We start from the raw sequence: 18,706 nt of genomic DNA on the forward strand, positions 1-18,706 counted from the left end.
AAGGGTTCACATAGGGTTTGTGACCCTAACTACAATAAAAAAAACTAGCCAACCATTATCATGGCTAAATATTCAATATTCATAAACCTGGTAAATTACAAGAAGAAGAAGAAGAAGAAATAGACCTCCAGAACCCTCTTTGAGCACCACCGTCGTTCTCTTCAATAGAATAGAATTCCCCTCCTTTTTTCTGTAAAAGGCATCATATTTATACTCCTCTTTTCCTTCTTCCAAAAATACCCTCGGACAGCACGATGTATCTTTCCCACAAACCGGCGCCAGTTGGCGCCATGCCTCTGTCCAAATTGAAAAGACGGACCAGCTTCCTCGAAAACAGGCGCCAGTTGGCGCCGGTGTGGCACCACTCGGCGCCGCTCCAAAGCAACGTGTTGAGTCCGAAAACCGGCGCCAGTTGGCGCCATTGTGGCGCCTGTCAAAATTGATCCATCTCCAAAAATTGGCGCCAGTGTGCGCCGTTGTGGCGCCACTGGGCGCCGCTCCAAAAGTACCGGTGTGAATCTGAAAACCGGCGCCACTGGGCGCCGCTTCTCTGTGAAAAATGCAATTCTCCAAAATTTGGCGCCAGTTTGCGCCGGTGTGGCGTCATTCCGCGCCATGTTGCTGGAATCTGTATTGAGGATCACCCGTGTGGAGTTGCATCGAGTAGCCTTTTACAATTTTGTAATTTTTACTTCTTTTACCTGTATAAACACAACCAATAGGTGAGAAATATCATTGACATAGAAAGAATCAATATAATAAGCAAATATGTATTTAAATTGCTCTTTTATGACTCAATTCTTATCAATTTCAACTTAGAAAATTACATCTGTTAGAGGCACATCACTGTACATAACATATGTTGGACATCCAAACACATGTAGAGAAGAATAATTTGGTGGCTTACCATACCATATCTCCATTGGCATTTTTAACCCATATGTTGTTGATGCTGGTTTATCACGTAACAAGCGATCGTGACTGCTTCTCTCAAAAAGACTTGGCTAAACCTGCAATTCTAAACATAACTATTGTTCTTTTAAGAAGAATTATGTTCATCTGCTCCACTACATCATTTTGCTAAGGGGTATGTGCAGTTTTGAATTGCCTCATAATACCCTCTTGCTTGTAAAATGAAAGAAATTTATCATCTGTATATCATTCTTTGTTGTCTGTTTTTAAGAACTTGATCTTTTTCCCAGATTCAAGTTCTACTTCTGCTTTGAAGTCTTTGAAGGTTTGGAACCATTTAACTTCTTCTTGATTAGGTACACCCATAATCTCATAAAGTAGTTATCAATGAATGATACAAAATATTTTGCTCCTTCTAGGGACATTTCTAGTGACTCCTACACATCAAAATGAATCAAGTCTAATATGTGTTTGCTTCTAGTAGTTCACGTAGCAAATTTAAATCTATTATGCTTACTTGAAACACAATGCTCACAGAAAAGTTTACCGACTTGAGTCCATGAAGAAGATAAAGTTATGCAAGAATATCCAAGCCTCATTTTAAAATGTGGCCTAGTTTGAGATGCCACATTATTTTTAATTCTTCTTAACTGGCTGAAGCTACTAACACGTCTAATTCTTGCAACGTATTTGTCCTTCATAACCTCAAGATCCCTCCTTCAATATACGTCTTGCATTCGAGGTTATTTAATTGTCCAATAGACATTATATTCTTCTTTAAGCCCTTCACATGTCATACCCCTTGAATTGTGCAAATTGTACATCATACATTTTTATCTTGACAGTACCAATTATGACAATCTCTAAGGCATGCTCATTTTCCATAAACACGTATCCTTCATAGACAGGTTCATAAGAACAAAACTAGTCTCATCGTAAAGTCATGTGCCATGTTGCTCCCGAATCCACTATCAAAATATCAGTGAGTTATTTTTCACCATTAGAACTAATTGTTGTTTCGCTGTATAAGATTTCTCTTTCACTAGAGGTACTAGCAACATATCCTTGATAGGTATTTACTTCATGAGACTTGAAATGTTTCTTGAAATGTCTTTTTTTTCACTTTGGTAGCATTTTACATTCTTCCTTTTTGTTGACTTTGATCTACTCTGATTTTGACTCCCATTCGAGCTACGTTCCATTGACCTTCGTCTCATCATCGTCAAAGCCTCTGCTTGCTTTGAGTTTTCCAATATATCCTCCTTATTCTTCCATTGAGATTCTTCTTCAAGAATTACAGCAGCAGTATCATTGAAAGACAAGTTGTTTAATAACCTTTTATTTGTTATGTTGATGATGAGTTGATCATATGAATCAAGTAGAATTTGGAGTAGAAGCTTGACATGTTCACTTTTTGCTACGTTGTAATCCAATGCTATAAATTGAGAAAATAACTTATTTAGATTATTAATGTGATTCGTTATCGTTGTGGACTCATTCATTCAAAGAGTATATTGTCTCATCTTTAACAATATCTTATAGTGAACAAATTTGACCTCGTACAATTTGGTGAGCACATCCCAAATTTCCTTTGTCGTCTTCTTCTTAGCAACACTTGACTAGACCGAATCCCAAATTTTCTTTAACCATTTTTCTTCTGTTACTTCTATAGGTCTACCTTCAATTGCAGCTAAGCAATTGCCCTTCCTCATTATTTCCTTCATCTTCAGCTTCCAGAAGGAAAAATTACTCTCATTGAATTTCTCAATCTCAAATGTTGCCTGCATGATATTGACAATACTCTAATTATTAATTGTATTGGGTTGCACTATTTCACCGTGAATAGTACCATATATATGAACAATATCGTATATACAAATAGTACCATATACTCGAACAAATCCAGTATACGTTAACAATACTGTAAAAGTATATAACCACATATGTGAAAAGTAACTGTGAATAGTACCGCAACTTGAATAGTAACTAGTAACCAATCAGCTCTGATACCAGTGTTAGGTAATAAAGTATCATGCCGCTAAAATAGAGTTTATAGAAACCAAATTTTCAAGATACTATTAACCACAACAATTGACCAGGTAAGTGTAAACCAGTGGGAGTTTCTTTGTGTTGCACAACAGTGACTAATTAAAAAACCACTCATTTCCCTAAACTTTATCTTAATTCCACACGTCAAGAGATTGACAAATATGCCACTTGAAGTGACACACAAGATTTATAAGAAAAACCCAATTGGAGAAAAAAACCATAAGCAAGATCAAAAAAGATTTTTACTAAGTAAAAGAAATTACAACACCTCTCTAGAATATAAGAAGATAATAATATCACTCTCTCTTATATTAGAAGAATACACCTCGCTCAAAATACAACTTAAGAAACACTTGAGTTTTCTCCCTAGAATGTGGGAATTTTTGGATGCCCAGAACAATGAGCAATGTTACCTATCTATATAAAAAATTTCCACATTGTTTGATATCTTCGTGTTACACGTTACTTCGCGTTCTTCAACTTTTCAAAATTGGCACAATGAGTTGTGCTTTATTTTATATACAAGTAAAAATTGAACACATAACCTAATATAATCTACACAAACCTCTCACTATTAGACCACTCTGAGTGGCTTAGATGTGCTACTTTTCTTTTGTGAATAATGTCTCTCAAATTTCAGCCACAAAAGTGGCTTTACAAAGGTCATGTCTTACGTCATTTTTATTTTAGTTAAATAGAAAAAAATAAAAATAAAGAGTTTTATCTATGTTATTTGATTGTTTATATTACATTCACTTATTCCTTAACCATTCAATTAAACAAATAAATGGACCTTCTCTTTTTCAAGTTTTTGTAGTCGTGCTCTCATTCATTATGACAATCACCATTTATTTTCTTCAAAAAATTTCTTTCTATAATTGTTGCATTTCTCTTGGTACGGCATTGTTGGTGATTATAATATAATCCTCTCACTACAAAAATTCAAGCATTTTGTGGGGGTCGTATTTTCATATTGTGGAGGTCTTTGACCTCCACAAAAGACATTTGTGGTATTCACAGCAACCCCCAATTTTGCCTGCGCCACAACATATTTTATGGCGTCTTTGTGTGTAATGCCACAATTTGTTGGAATATTTTCTGGAGGTTCCAGACCCCCACAAATATTGCACTTTCTAGAGGTTTAAGACCTCCACAGATGTTGTATTTCTGGAAGTTTGCTAACCTCCACAATATATTTGATTTTTTATCATTCACGGACCCCCACAACATTTATCATTTTCTGGAGAACATAGACCTCCACAATTTGTTTATTATTTTGACAAATTTAAACCTCCACTATTTGTCAAATTTTGTAATAGCTTTAATCTGCCAATATCTCACAAGTTGAAAGGTTTATATATTATGATTTGGGAATTGAGCACCATCACTTTATTTTTGTTAGCCAATTTACTTTTGGGGCATCCAACTATTATTTCTCTTCATCTTTTTTCACATTTTTATAAGGATCAGAATGCATTAATGAAATGTATGTATTTCTAATCAACTATTTGATAGGAAGAAATAAACCATATGTTGCAAGGCCAAGTAAGGATTAAGAACTGTAATTTTATGCATTTTTCTTCTTTTAAAAATAACACTTCTTACACAATTACATTTACAATTGTACATAACAAACCACGTGACTTTATTTGTGTTTAACTAAATCAAAATTGTTTAGGCCACCCACATCTTGAGGATTTCTACTACTTACTAGTGCAAAATTGTGTGTACACAAGTCATGCAAGCTAGACACCTGGCTAAGACAACCCCATCCTCTAAGGCACAACACCCACCTTGGCCAAGGTCAGGGGCCATGGGGTGAAAGGCATCTCCAGCTACACAAACGTTGCCTTTACTAATATTTCCCAACATGAGCTCCCAGTGATGACTATATCTCAACGGAGATGATAAAATATCATCAAGTTCAGTGATTTCAATTAAGGATTTAATATCATTTGGCATTTTCTCAAGCTTGCTCAAAAGAAATTGCTTCATTTTAACTGGGTTCTTTGCTAGCTCCTTATCTGCAAGATAAGCAAAGTTGGCCTAATAAATGTGACAATTGTAACATAAATGGTTGAAACAAAGAATCTTACTTATTCTGTCGATATAACAACATCTTCTATTTATGGCATAGGATTAATGAAGCAGAGTTGGGAATAGCAGAGTTAGGAATTTAAAGTGCTCGATGCCATGATGTAGAAGCAATATATTCCTCCTTCACATTCTGGAAAGAATCACTCTCATCAGCATTGCAGTCAAGCCAATAGCTTGAATGCAACTCAGTTGTTAGCTTGTGAACTAACCAATCTACTCTTTGCAGTGCTCCAAGATGTGAATCATCAAAAAGTTTGGCTTTCAGTTTGATATGATAGGCTTCTAATGCTCCAGAAGCTTCCTGGCTTGCTAGTGGAAAATTTCTCATTGTTGAAAGCCACATTTCTGCACAACAGGGCAAAGGAAGGGCAAGGAGAAAAAGCAAGTTAATATATCAATAACTAACTGACTAAGCCATAATTTCTGAAGCAAAATGTTAAAAATATTTCATTTGTATTGTATGCAAATATGCCTTATCCAAACAAGTTTTTTTATGTGCATGCAAGAGAGCAGAGGAGAAAGAACTAACCAATCTTTGGCAACCAGGACGCTCTAAAATATTCCATGAAATCAGTTTGGTCAACAAAATCCAGCATAAATTGTTCCAAGCCAAGTGATGTATTAATTCCTCCCCAAATGTTGTACACCACTGTTCCAAGACATTTAAAAATCTCCCGCTGAACCTCAATATTACTGCATTTCTTAACAATATTCCTTAGCCATGATCTACGAACACGTTATAGTGAAAACAGGACAGGCCAACAAAATATATCTATGTAAAAGCAATCAATAGAAGAAAGAAAATTAAACACAACTATAGAGTTTTAAACCAAATTCATATCGAAAACAACAAATCTTGCGCTCTTGCCTCAATAGATCAATATCAGCTGCAACATCATCAATTAAAAATCCACTGACTTTCCATCTAGGCTCGACACTACGAGCTCGATGAATTAAAGCTTTCAGCCACTTAGACATATCAGGCTTGGCAAAGCTACGTGTAATGACCCATGCCACAGGAAGTGCATGTTGTCTTGAATCAAAAACAAGAAGTGTGAACAAGGGAAACTGTTCACATTTGATATAACTCAAATTATATCAAATAAATAAAACAAATCAAATATATAATATGCACAAATGGCATATCTTAACATTTGTTTCCTTAAACAGGAGGAAAAGCTAAAACATAATTTCAAAGCCACACCCTTGCCAGCTTTTTACTAGGGTCAAAAAGTATCAAAAAGCCATCCAGAAAAGGTATCCATTATACATTTCATAATTGCAACATAGAAAATTCTATGTTGTTTATCTAGAAAATGTCAATTGCAACGAATCAACAATCCAAAAATTTCAAAAAAAATGCAGTTATACATGATAGCAAAGATCCACACATAGTTATTGCAATAGTTAGGAATGCCAGGAAGAAGATAAACTTAAGTACTAGGTACCATGATAATAAATCAAGAATGCATGTGAAAACAATTTTCTAGATGTAGGCAGAAAATGAGTAACCGAGCACAAGTGAATCTTATTACTTGTCAAACCCAAGTGGGAAGCACACGTATGAATGGGGAAACTTCAACCTCAGCAAACAACTTTTTTTTTTGTTTCCAGAATAATCCATATGATTGGGAACCAATATGCAGCTTTCTGAAGGAAAAAAAATGAGACATGAAACAAATTTTTTTCAATCACAGTCCCAAGGGGAAAAACTGATCAAAATATTCCATTTAAGTAGACTAAAACAGATTAGTTTCAAACAGTTTTTAAAAAGCAAGATTTTTTTAGACTTCCAATTAGTTTGATTAAGGATTCATGAAACCCCTCCTAATATCAGTTCAGCAAATCAATTTATAAAAATTAACTCTATCGAAATACCAAAAATATCAAGTTCCCGTGCAATTTCCTCTAAAAGTATAAATTACATATAAATAATGAAGAAAATTTTCTCTATTCCTTTCATCACCTTTACTAAACTACCCATTCGAAATTCCCAATTCTAGCAAGCAAACATACAACCAAATTGATACATTACAAAAATCCACAAGCCTGTAATAAAGATTTAGCATTAGCAGCCAATAAAAACAACACACCAATTCACAGACAACATCACAGTACAGAACTATTAAGCCAGACATGTAATGGGGTCTACAGTGTACACTAACTCCAAACAGCAAAGGATGAAAAACTCAAACAACAACATAGAATTATTAAACAACTCCAAACACCAATGTGGAATTTTTAAATGATAACAATTCCACATAACAGAATTGTTAGATAGAGAACGAGACTATTTGTAAGACTATAGGGGTACGTTTGGATACAAAGGTTCAGAAAAAAAGGATATAAAGGGTTACTTTTTCATTTTTGGAATGGAAGTCATATAATGATTATAAACAACAAAATAAAATAAAGATAATTAGAGGTTATACGCTAATATCTCCTTTTATTCCCCTCATTTTAAGAGTATTTTCTTAATAGAATATTTTCTTAAAATAAAAAATGTACTCTACTCCACCATCCAAAGATACCTTAGTTACAGAGTATCATTCGGTTACTTCATCATTTCTAAAACCAGAACACTTATAACAAAAAAATCAACGAATATTTGGAAAGAAAAAAGGAATTGCGAAAATCACGTACATCCAAATACCTTCAAGAGCATAGCATGTGTGACAGTATCCACACCACAACCCTTGGGGTTTTTCATCTCATGGAACATCGTCAGAGCTGAATCGATGACATCGCAATGAACACAAGCCTCCATGACCGCATTCATCACTATCGTGTTCGGCTTCCCAAAACGTTTCTTCGCAACTTCAACCTCATCCAAAATCTGAACCGCAAAAGATAAAAATCTCAAGTAGCAAAAGATAAAAATGAAAGTGTATAGATGAAAATGTCATCATCCTCTATAAAAAGGATGAAGAAATTACCCTACTGTAGATCTCACCATGATTCTAACGTGGAAATACGCTTAGGAGATAGCATGAGAAGGAAGAAGTTGGGGAGGTGTCGCTGAGTTTGATGAAAAATAAATATTTTTTTAACGATAGATATAAAGTTGTAGCGGTCATCAATAATAATGATAAAATAATTATATAAATTTTGGGGTCAAACCCCTCCGCTAACTATTAAATTAACAAAAAAACAAAATTGGATGGTGGCGTTCTAAAAAAACGCCAAAATTTTTATATTTTCTGGAGGGTATATTAACCTCCACTAAATAACTTCCACAAATCACATAATTTTTTGTAGTATCTTTTTTTTCATCCTCCCGTTAAACTTAATTCAAACTCAAAGGCAGAGTAAGAAGATTTTATAAGAAGGACGAGATGCATAATTTTTTTATATATTATTGATAAAAAATAAAATTAATATTCAGAACTGAAGATTTGTATAAGGTTGAAGCTATCATATCAATGATTCAGCACCCCAAATTCTGATCATTAAACGAATAATAAATAACAATAAATTTTAAAAACAAAAATTATACGAAAGTGGAAAAATCCCTCTACAACAGTAATGATTTAATAAATTATTAGCAGAAATGATTTAATAGATTAGTACATGTGTGTTAGTTACTAGATTAGTACATGTATGTTTTTTTTTTTTTTTTTACCAAAAAAGAAAAGAAAAGTATTTGGTTTTTAAACATTTCGCACCCAAAATTACTATGGATAAAGGTATTTGTTTTCCCAACACTACTATAATATACTTTCCAATATAATTAAGCTTACATTTTTAGTTTGTTGTGTATCTATTTCATTCATTATTGCTAGCATGTTTGGGTTTAAACTATATATTGTATAAATCACATTTATGGATCTGGGACAGTTGTACGTGGCCATCATAAACCTTGCTAATAAAATGATTCTCCATCACCAATTTAAGGTCTAAATTTGGCAAAGCTTGCATTCCATGTGCTACCCACCAACATCTTATAATCAATAGTAAAAACAAGGAAACATCTATACTTATGGTGGAAATATGACAAAGATTAAGATGACATTTCTCATAATTAATCTTAAAAGATAAAAAAAAAAAGTGAAAATCGGAAGTCGGAATCACAGATATTAGCCATAGTTTTAAGTTAATTAAGGTATACATCAATCGAAATTGCCAAAGTTAATAAGCTCGAGTTTTATATGTAAAGTGACGTAAATATGTAAAACTTCTTCAAATCCTAACTTTCCTTTTTTGTTATCCATACATCCTAAAATCAAACTGCAATGGCTTTTTATGAGTAATTATTGCTAGTAATCCTTGATTAGTGGATCGTTAGATGGTTTAGAAAGAGCTCATGGGAAAATTTACCACAAGTACATTAAGTTACACCAATTATAATAAGAGGAAAATTATATTTATAAACATTTTGTTTACAAACTACAGTAAGTATGACCGATCATACTTCAATCAAGAATGTATGACCGGTCATATTTAATGTAATTTGTAAAAAAAAATTATAAACGGATCATTCCCCTTATAATGAATGGGGTCATCATTATATTTTAGAATCAAAATCTTAAGACATGCAGTCTATGAATTCTCTTACTAATATTAATATGAATATCACTAAATTCGTTACCAATCAACATGAGAGTCCACATCCTTGATATTTCAATACGAATCATTTATAAAGAGCTACGAAATGATTACTTTTTTTTTTATAACTTTTGTCCGTTTATTTATAAACTTTTTTTTTATTAATTTTTCTTTGTCAATTTTGATATTTCTTACTTTTTACACCTTTATAATTGATTAAAAATTCCCATAAATTACTCAATTAGTGTTTTTATTAGATCGATTGAAGTTAATTCTAATCGAAACTAAATTGAGGCCATGAGGTATTAAATTATAAAAAGTTAGAGAGGTGTCACAGTATGGACTTTATATCTTTATGAACACTGATTTTTTTATTTTTTATTTTTAAATTATCTTGTACCCTTAACATATTTTTTTTTTGGAACTGTAATCAAATGATTTTTATCATTGAATTGTCATACATTCAAAATGAAATAAAGCCAACAACCCTAAATGATAAAAACTACTTAGAAAAACAACCATTAACGATTCCTACGTGTTTGGAATGGCTGCACTTCTCTCTCATCATCACATCATATAAATCCAACTCTCTCTCTCTCTCTCTCTCTATGACTTTGATTACATTCTGTACTTTCGTTTCATCATTCTTCTATAGAGGCAATTGAATTGAAACAAACATCAGTTGTGTTGTGTTGTGTTGTGTTTTTGCATGCATGTTTTAAACAAAGACAATAATGGATCCATCACCGTTCACGACTCCGAGAGGATCTTTGTCATCAAGCATTGGAGACTCTGCAGAACTTGAGGCCAATCTCACACTCAGCGATAAGCTCAAGGTTTTCAAAAGCTCCACTTTTGATCCCAATGCCTATGTCGCCTCCAAATCCCGCAGCATGAACGAGAAGGTCTTTCTCTCTCTCTCTCTCTCTCTATATATATATATATATATATATATATATATGTCTCTTCCTTATCTTCCATTGTAGAAATTGGATAAATGGGTCTATATTTGTTTATGTTAATTACTAAATGAACATTCTTTGATATGATTGATCATGCCTGCAATGAATCGAAAATGATATCTTTGTCAGTGTAGATAGAGAAAATGCCTTGTTTAACAGTTTTTCTCAAGCCTTTGTGATTCTTCTGAAAGCATCAACGTGGTAGTGCTGAAAGAACACAAAGGTTTTTTTCGAGAATTTTTTTTATCTTCTAAGTTTGAATTTCGAAAGAGAATTATTTTCTCTTTTGATTTCCTGGGCAAACAAACAGAACAGAGAGAAAGAAGAGCCAATAAAAGACACACTTCACAATGTTATATAGAGAACGAGAAAAATAAGGGTGGTGTGGCGGTAGTAAAATTTGACCTTCTTTTCCCGGTCACCGTCACAGTATTTACCGCTTATAAGGGTGGTGTGGCGGTAGTAAAATCGAGATTACATCGTGAGGGTATAATTGCTATTTAGCAAGGCTAATTTGAAAATTATGCAGTGGCGTTTTGGGGAAGATGCTTTTGTTTGGGAATTGCGTGATAGATTAGACTTTTTAAGGCGATTATGGTTTGGCTTTTGATCTTTCTTTTGTTTGGTACGAGTTCGTGATTAGTTGTTGTTGGTGAATAGAATGCAAGACTCGTTCTAAGGTTATGGATGATGATGAAATTAGGTCTAACAGTGAGATAATGAGTAAACCTTCTAATGAAGTGTCTATCCTCTTTTTCTTAAGTGAGACCTTGCATCATCTTTATGGGGTTAATAAACTTGTTTAATTATTGTGTGGATTAGATAATTTAGATTTATTACTGATTCGAGATCTAGGTTATGGGCCTAGGAATTGTGGTGTGATTGTTAAGGGAGTTGGAGTAGCTAGTGGAATATGGCCTTTTGGCTCGGGAAGAAAAGTGAGTAATATACCGTAGGGAGTGTATTAGATTGAAATTTCAAAAGATTTTAATGAATTGCTTTTGGACAAAAAAATCCGTTGATATTCGATTAGGATTTTAATGTATTGAAAAAAAATCACGTGGTATTCGATTAGGATTTTAAAGGATTATTTTAGAATCCGTCCAAATACGTTGGTATTCAATCATGATTTTAAACAATGGAATCACAATCTCGTGGTATTCAAAAATCTGACGATTTTAATGAATTTTTTATTGGTGTGAATTTCGTGAGACTCTTTAGTGAAAAATATAAATAGGATGTCTCTCTCACAATCTCACCCTAACTCCTAGGATTTCTTGAGATTCTTCTATTGTAGTGTTTTCTTCTTCCATTGGCAGGTTGACTGCTCGAAATTGGGTTTCGCCATGGGAGCTTCGTCAAAACTAAAAAAAAAAAACATATAGGGAAAAAATTGCTGAGTTTTTAGTTGTTATAAAAGTGTTGTGATACCAAATGATGGTAGTTCAATTGGAGTCAGAAAAGAACAGGTGGGGGTGAGAGCATCTATTCGATCCCAGTACTGTCTTTGGGAAGAGTTTAAAGCCTTGAAACCCGCCCTGAATCGGACTAGTCGCGAAACGATGAATCCATTGGAATATCTCCAAAAAAATTAAAATAAAAGTGTTGTGCTTATAACACTGTATTCATGCCTGCTATGTTGAAGGTTTCATATGTCTACTGTTAGATGATAGATTTTTTATTAAATAAAAAAATTCTAGTTTAGATTCGTGCAATTTACAAATTTGTGATGTAAAGGTCCTAGATATTCATCCTAGTAAAAGGTTCCAATACAGAGTGGTTGAGTAATCCTAAGTCATAAGAATTAAACTAATTTTCCATGCTTTAAAACTATAATTATAATTATAATTTCAATACCCATGTCGTTCGTATGCAATGTGTTAATTAGGCAGTGTGCTCAGTGCCAAATATTCTTGGTAAATGAAGTCAAGTGGTTATGGAAAAAATGCTACCGTTTTTGTCCATTTTTTCATTGAAGAAATTTTGCTGCCTTCTTATTCAATCAATGTTTGCACTGTTTACAGGAGATAAGGCACTTGTGCGCTTATCTTGTTGACCTGAAGAAGGCTTCTGCAGAAGAAATGCGCAAAAGTGTTCTTGCTAATTATTCAGCCTTCATACGGTGAGTGCAAAAACCAAAATGATATTTAGGGAGTTTGCAAGTGCTAATTATATATCTTAGCTGAGGAATCTTTGCTGCTACGTTTTCAAATTCTTATGCATCATATCTGAAAGGATTTAAGCATTACTGTTTTGTGAATTTTTCTTCATGAGGACTTAATGGGAATATCAACACAGCCCCCGTTTAACTTTTGGTATAGGGATCTCTTAGGTGCTCTTAACTTCTTTCCCCTGGTGTGGTTCATGAAAAAACAATGTCTGAAGCTGGCAGCTAGCATTATTAAGCTCCTAGCAATTTTCAGGCTTGTTTAATGAGGGACACATTCTGAAAAAAATTGTCATTGATTCTCTGACACAGTTGCAGAAGAGAGGAGTAAGAAGCTGAGCTGACTTTGAATTTTGTTATTCAAGCTTTTATATTCTGTAAATAGAAAATTAGCTGTGAAAATTAACTGGGGAAAATGGGGAAAAGGAAAACAGATTCAGTTAAATTGGTTGAATATAAAAGTGTAAGAAAGGATACAGTGAAGGCATTGAACAAAATTATGAATAAGTAACTTGGCTTTCATTCTTCTGGTTACTTTTGGAAGGATATATTCCTATTATATGAACATAATATTGTCCCATATCTGCTTACAGTGTTTGCGGCTAACCATTCCATGATTTTTCTGTTGTGTTTTCTTTGGTATAAGCTTTGTGACTTAAGCTTTTAGGTAATGGTCCAAATCCAATAATGGTTTTTATAACTTAAACATGCCTTGAAACATAGACCAAGTAAGTCTCGCTATTTTACTTTATATTTGGGGATATAAGGATAAAACTTTAGACCCCTTAGTCAGCAATATACTAACACCGTGTCAAAGATCCACTTAAGAAATTTAAACTTTTGAACAAGGGGCAGAGAATGGTTTTTCTAATGCTACTTAAAACTGATGAATCTATTGTATCAAGTGCTTGATTGCCTCAAGATAAGGACATTATAATAGCCCATCTTAATTAATTAGTAAATCAAGTATAATTAATTAATTAAATATGTTTTAGTGAGTGAAATTAAGTATAAGGCTTAATTAAATGAATCTGAGTCACTTTGGAGTTAAAAGTGTACTCAGAGAAAATTAAGGGGTATAAATGGGTACTGGCAAAAGTACCCAAAATATAAAAATAAAAATAGTAATATTCCTAGAATAATATTCCAGACTTTTGGGTAAAGTTTGGTAATTATTGGAGTTGAATAGATAGACGAACCAATACCCGCTTAAAGCCACTTAACCAATGTTAAGTGACCAAAAGCCAAAAGTGAACCCATTTCCCCCTGCAACCCGTCGAGAAAGAAACAGAGAGAAGAAGAAGAAGAAGGAGAAAAGAGGAGGAAGGAAGGGAGGAAGAGAGAGAGAGATCAAACCTTGATGGTTTTGGATGATTCAAAAGCCTAAATCGCTTAGAATCTCGCCCTCTTTCATAATCCAAGCTTAGTTTTAAGTGGGGAGCTTTGTGTGGTGGGATATTGGCTCTCAAAAATTCGGCCCTTTGGAGAAATTTGGGGTTTTGAGAGTTTCTACCTCCATTGAAGCTTGAGGAGCCATCAATCCTTGGTTATGTGACCATTGGTGGTAAAATTCTAACCCTTGAACCTCATGATCCCTTGAAATTTGCATGAGTTAGGGTTTGTGAATAGTAAATTGGGATTTTTATGAAATGTAGTTGAATTAGCTATGTTCTAGGAAGAATGGAGCTTAGAGCATGTTATGGAAAATGCTAGGAATGTCATTTAATCGGTGGAAATGAGCCTAGATAGTCATTTGATAATTGTTCATAATATTGGAAAATTCATGCTTGGATTGGTTAGTATTCTAGCATGTTGAACAATTAGTGAGTTGAATGATTGATTGGATCCTTGTGATGTCTAGGATTGAGACATTTGGACCAACCGTGAGTGATCAACCATTGGAGCAAGCTATGGAGCTTGAATAGCTCATTGGAATTGGTAAGCTCACACTTGTGTGGTGTTTTGAATTGAACATTTGATGGTTGATTGTGAAATACTCTTGGATGCAATGTGTTGATTGCATTACACCATGTGTAGGTGTTGGTTTTGGAGTAGAGTATTGTTGACATTGGTGAAGAACAAAGGTCGACTGAAGCATTGAGGTAAGCCTTCGGACCTTGGGTGTAATTCCCTTGATTGTTCCACCAAGCCCTGAAAGGGTAGTGGTGATTATAGTGTATATAAATGCAATAAAATAGTGTAATGCTTTGTTATACGTATGTGTATGCATTTGGTGTGGCATAGGATGGTGTTTCCCTATGTGGGTATGTGGCATGACGATGCGTAAATCATACTTGGTAGTTAGCTGGCCAGTAGGACTATTTGCATCTGGGTTTCCTTAGGACAGCTTGAGAGCTCGAGGGATTTCTCCTGGAGATGTATTGCACTTTGCATAGATATGTATTTACTGCATTATTATTGTTATTGCTATTACACTGATATGGAACTGTGGGGTGGAGAGATGCTCCAAGGACCCCTGGTTTACTGGATATATTCGTATATCTCACCCCGTGTTGTGGGGACCCCCTTTCAGGTAAGGATGCTGCAGGAGCCTCTGGTGGCAAGTGGCCATACCTAGATTATGCATGAAATATGGCACTTCTTTGAGTTTATGCATGCCTTTTGTAGTTGACATGTATAGGATTTTATTTTGAAAGCCCATGATCATTTGTATATCTTGATTCATTGGATGAACTTAGCCTATGCTCATGCCTTTGGTTACACCTTTTGTTGATGGGAGCCAAGGGAATGATCATAGTGTTTTGTAAGCTAAGTTCTAGGATTTGTAAAGGATATGTAATGTAAATGATGCCTACTTGGAATTCAATATATGCATGCTTGTTATGTATTGAGTTGTTGAATTGGTTGGGCTGAAAATCAATTAGGTACCCTCTTCGTTTAAACTGGTAAACGATGAGAAAACAAAGGTCATGCTGCCCAAATTCTAGCTAAATCTCATGAGGAGAGGTTGGATGAGTGCTAGGATTTAGTCTTGGGGCATGGACATTTGGGGTTTGTAATGGGGATGCATTTTCCCCTAGGCTTGGACTTGAGAAATGTGGGAATTGGAATTCCCTGGCAGCGCGCTTAAGCGCCCAGGAGCGCGCCCAAGCGCCCTGCTGCCCCTGCGAGTGCCAATGCATTCTGCCTCCTTGCGCTGGAGCGCCCAAGTGGGGGCTTAAGCGCCCAGGATTGCGCGCTGGAGCGCCCTGGCGTGCGCTTAAGCGCCCTTTGCTGCAGAAAGTTGGGTGGCTTACTGCCCCCTCGTGTTTTAGCGCCCAGGGTGGGGCTTAAGCGCCCAGGGTTGCGCGCTTGAGCGCCCTGGTCCGCGCTTAAGCGCCCTTCGCCACTGAAGGAGGAGATGCTTCTGTCTCTGCGTGCTAAAACGTCCCCGTGGGAGCTTGAGCGCCCAGGATAGCGCGCTTGAGCGCCCTGTTGCGCGCTTAAGCGCCCATCCACACTGGAATGCCTGATGCTTACTGCCTCCGTGCGCTTAAGCGCCCAGATGGAGGCTTTAGCGCCCGATAGCGCGCGCTTGAGCGCCCGGTAGCGCGCTGAAGCGCGCGGGGCCTGTGACCAACACTCTCTTGTGTTGCTTCAAATTGTCCTAACTTGGACTACAGTGCTCCGATTTGAGCACGGTTTGAAGCCACGGGTAGCTAATGAAGAAACCTACAATATAGTAGAAGTATTGAACTAAACAAGAAGTAAATTAATGGTTTAAAAATGGGAAATGAACATGATGTTAAGCTTAATTTATCTGTTTCCGCAAGGTAATATGGTTATGATCACGAAATTGGGTATTATAAGTTCGGTACGTTTTAAAATGAAAAATTTATCCGGATTTTAATTGAACCCATGTGATTGTAACTGCGCTTAATATCATAATGCGATGTTAACAAACCGGTTCTAGAACGGGGTGTTACATTTTATGGTATCAGAGCAGTTTCGTCGGAAATTGTTAAGTATGCTTAGTGTTTGATGCTTTATAGTTGTTTTAGTACTCTTGATGATTATTGCATTTGTGATCACTAAGTGTGGGCCTGATCAACTCACTTCTTTGTGTAACATGTGTAGTGACATGACGAGGAACCGAAACAACCCCGGACCATCAAACACCAATGCTCAGCCAGAACCTGTTTTGGCTGCTCTTGTGAGGCCTAGAAGTGGCCGTGGGGCAACGGGCGTACCGCCTGATCCCGTGGCTGAAGCTCTTGCAGCCGTTCAGAGAGAGTTGGCTGCTAGCAGGCAAGCCAATGAAAATTTGTTAAAGACAAATGAAGACTCGCGGACTGCTATGGCCGCGATGATGACCGAGCTGAGGACGTTGAGGGGTCCTAGGCCCGTGAACCGGCAACCCGCTCCTCCTCCTCACACTGCTACGCCTTCTCCGCCTCCGTCACAGGAAGAGGGTGGAGTGGGTAACAATGAGGGTGAAGGTAGTCACCACTCTGGGAGTCTGAGTCATCACACCGAGGTTCGTCAACCTCAAGTTGAAAATGTCGGCGATCATGAAATGGAGGAAAGGAGATTGATGGCTTTCCGAAAACATAAACCCCCTTCTTTTAAGGGAGGTTATGAGCCAATGGCAGCTGCAAAATGGCTCCAAGCTATGGAGAAGATATTCAGGGTGATGAGGTGCCCTGACGCAATGAAGTTGGCTTACTCTGTTTATATGCTGGAAGAGGAAGCAGAAGATTGGTGGACAAATACCGTGCAGCCATTAGAAGCTGAAGGTCGGGAGATCACATGACGGTTATTCGAGACATTGTTCTTGGATAACTACTTCCCTAGAGAGGCTAGGGAACAAAAGCAGAATGAGTATAACGATCTCAAACAAGGGTCGATGTCTATTGACCAATACTTCTCAAAATTCAATGAGTTGGTGAAATACGCCAACTATGGGCGAGCCTTACCCACCCCGGCTGAAATGACCTCCAAGTTCCAATGGGGTCTTAATGAGAAGATGTCTCGGAAGATGTCAAATTGTGACATCCGAGAGTTCAGTCGGTTTGTAAACCAGTGTAGAAAGGTGGAGGAAGTGTATAAGGTGTCCCAAACCAAGAAGTCTTCTGAGGCCCAGGCACCTAGTTCCAATAAAGCAACGGGCTCAGGTTATTGGAAGAACAGGAAGGTGCAAGGCAAGAAGCTGAATGCGAATAAGCCCTTTGACTTGTTCAAGAAACCCGGTACTCAGAAGAAGTTTGTTGATAGAGGACCTCCTCCCAAGTGCAAGGGATGTGGCAAAGAGCATAGAGGTCCATGTGCTACTGGTGAGGTGATTTGCTTTAAATGTGGAAGATCCGGTCACTACTCCAGGCAGTGTCCTCAGAATGAAGCAAGGACTATGGCAGTTCAAGCTACTGCTGTTCCGGTCTCTGTTGTTCAACCTATGCTAGAGTCTCAGACGGTTGGTAGAATATATACCATGGACCGTCAGCAATCGGAGAAGGCTCCGAATCTAGTGAAAGGTACAATTTACATTGATAATATGGATGTTGAAGTGTTGTTTGATTCAGGAGCTACACACTCCTGTATGTCTGATTTTATGGCCGTTGGGCTAAATTTGCAAATGTATGACATTCGCCCTCCAATGAAAGTGGTTACTGCTACTGGAGAGGAGTGTTATACATCCGTGTTGTGTAAAGATGTTGAGTTCAAATATGAAGGCCGAGATTACGTGCTGGATTTTATTTGTTTACCTATGATCAGCCTTCAAGTTATCTTGGGTATGGACTGGTTGTCAAAGAACTGTGCTATGATAGACTGCTGCGGTAAAAGGATTGTGCTTGATGCTGATGATTCTGCTACTAGTTCTTCCCCATATCTATCTGTGTTGCAGGTTAGAAAGTAGTAGGCGGAAGTCATGAGAGGAGATTGGCACTATTTCCGTGGTGAGGGAGTTTGTGGATGTGTTTCCAGATGAAATTCCACAACTTCCGCCTCATAGAGAGATTGAGTTCACGATTGATCT

General features: G+C 36.5%; 1 protein-coding gene and 1 long non-coding RNA gene across 3 annotated transcripts; one reads left to right on the forward strand and one right to left on the reverse strand.

Moving 5' to 3' along the window:
• Window positions 1-4,965: 4,965 nt before the first annotated feature.
• On the reverse strand, window positions 4,966-8,125 carry LOC133317678 (uncharacterized). Of its 2 annotated transcripts, none has more exons than XR_009752353.1 (4): window positions 8,012-8,125; window positions 7,712-7,894; window positions 5,588-5,751; window positions 4,966-5,403 (listed from the first exon to the last, which is right to left on the reverse strand). XR_009752353.1 is itself a non-coding variant. In XM_061519545.1 (4 exons), the coding sequence occupies exons 1-4, from the start codon at window positions 8,012-8,014 to the stop codon at window positions 5,138-5,140; spliced, it is 624 nt and encodes a 207-aa protein (XP_061375529.1). In that variant the 5' UTR covers window positions 8,015-8,125; the 3' UTR covers window positions 4,966-5,137. The 2 variants fall into 2 exon arrangements, 1 of the variants encoding a protein (XP_061375529.1); XM_061519545.1 differs by having other exon boundaries at window positions 5,588-5,759.
• A 5,900-nt stretch (window positions 8,126-14,025) lies between these two features.
• LOC133317674 (uncharacterized) lies at window positions 14,026-15,476 on the forward strand. The gene is made up of 4 exons (XR_009752352.1): window positions 14,026-14,296; window positions 14,594-14,670; window positions 14,770-14,834; window positions 15,266-15,476. It is a non-coding gene; the product is annotated as an uncharacterized LOC133317674 (long non-coding RNA).
• The last annotated feature ends 3,230 nt before the right edge of the window (window positions 15,477-18,706 follow it).

The sequence above is a fragment of the Gastrolobium bilobum genome, unplaced genomic scaffold (genome assembly GCF_033153095.1).
Source record: "Gastrolobium bilobum isolate Gb01-03AN ecotype WA unplaced genomic scaffold, APGP_CSIRO_Gbil_v1 utg6496, whole genome shotgun sequence".
Classification (NCBI taxonomy): domain Eukaryota; kingdom Viridiplantae; phylum Streptophyta; class Magnoliopsida; order Fabales; family Fabaceae; genus Gastrolobium; species Gastrolobium bilobum.

Bases quoted from the DNA above. Each gene is read 5' to 3' on its own strand.
- LOC133317678 (XM_061519545.1), bottom strand. The intron at 5,760-7,711 runs GTATTTGGATGT...AATATTGTTAAG, and splicing joins CACATGCTATGCTCTTGAAG to AAATGCAGTAATATTGAGGT. The intron at 5,404-5,587 runs GTTAGTTCTTTC...CCTGTTGTGCAG, and splicing joins GTCCTGGTTGCCAAAGATTG to AAATGTGGCTTTCAACAATG.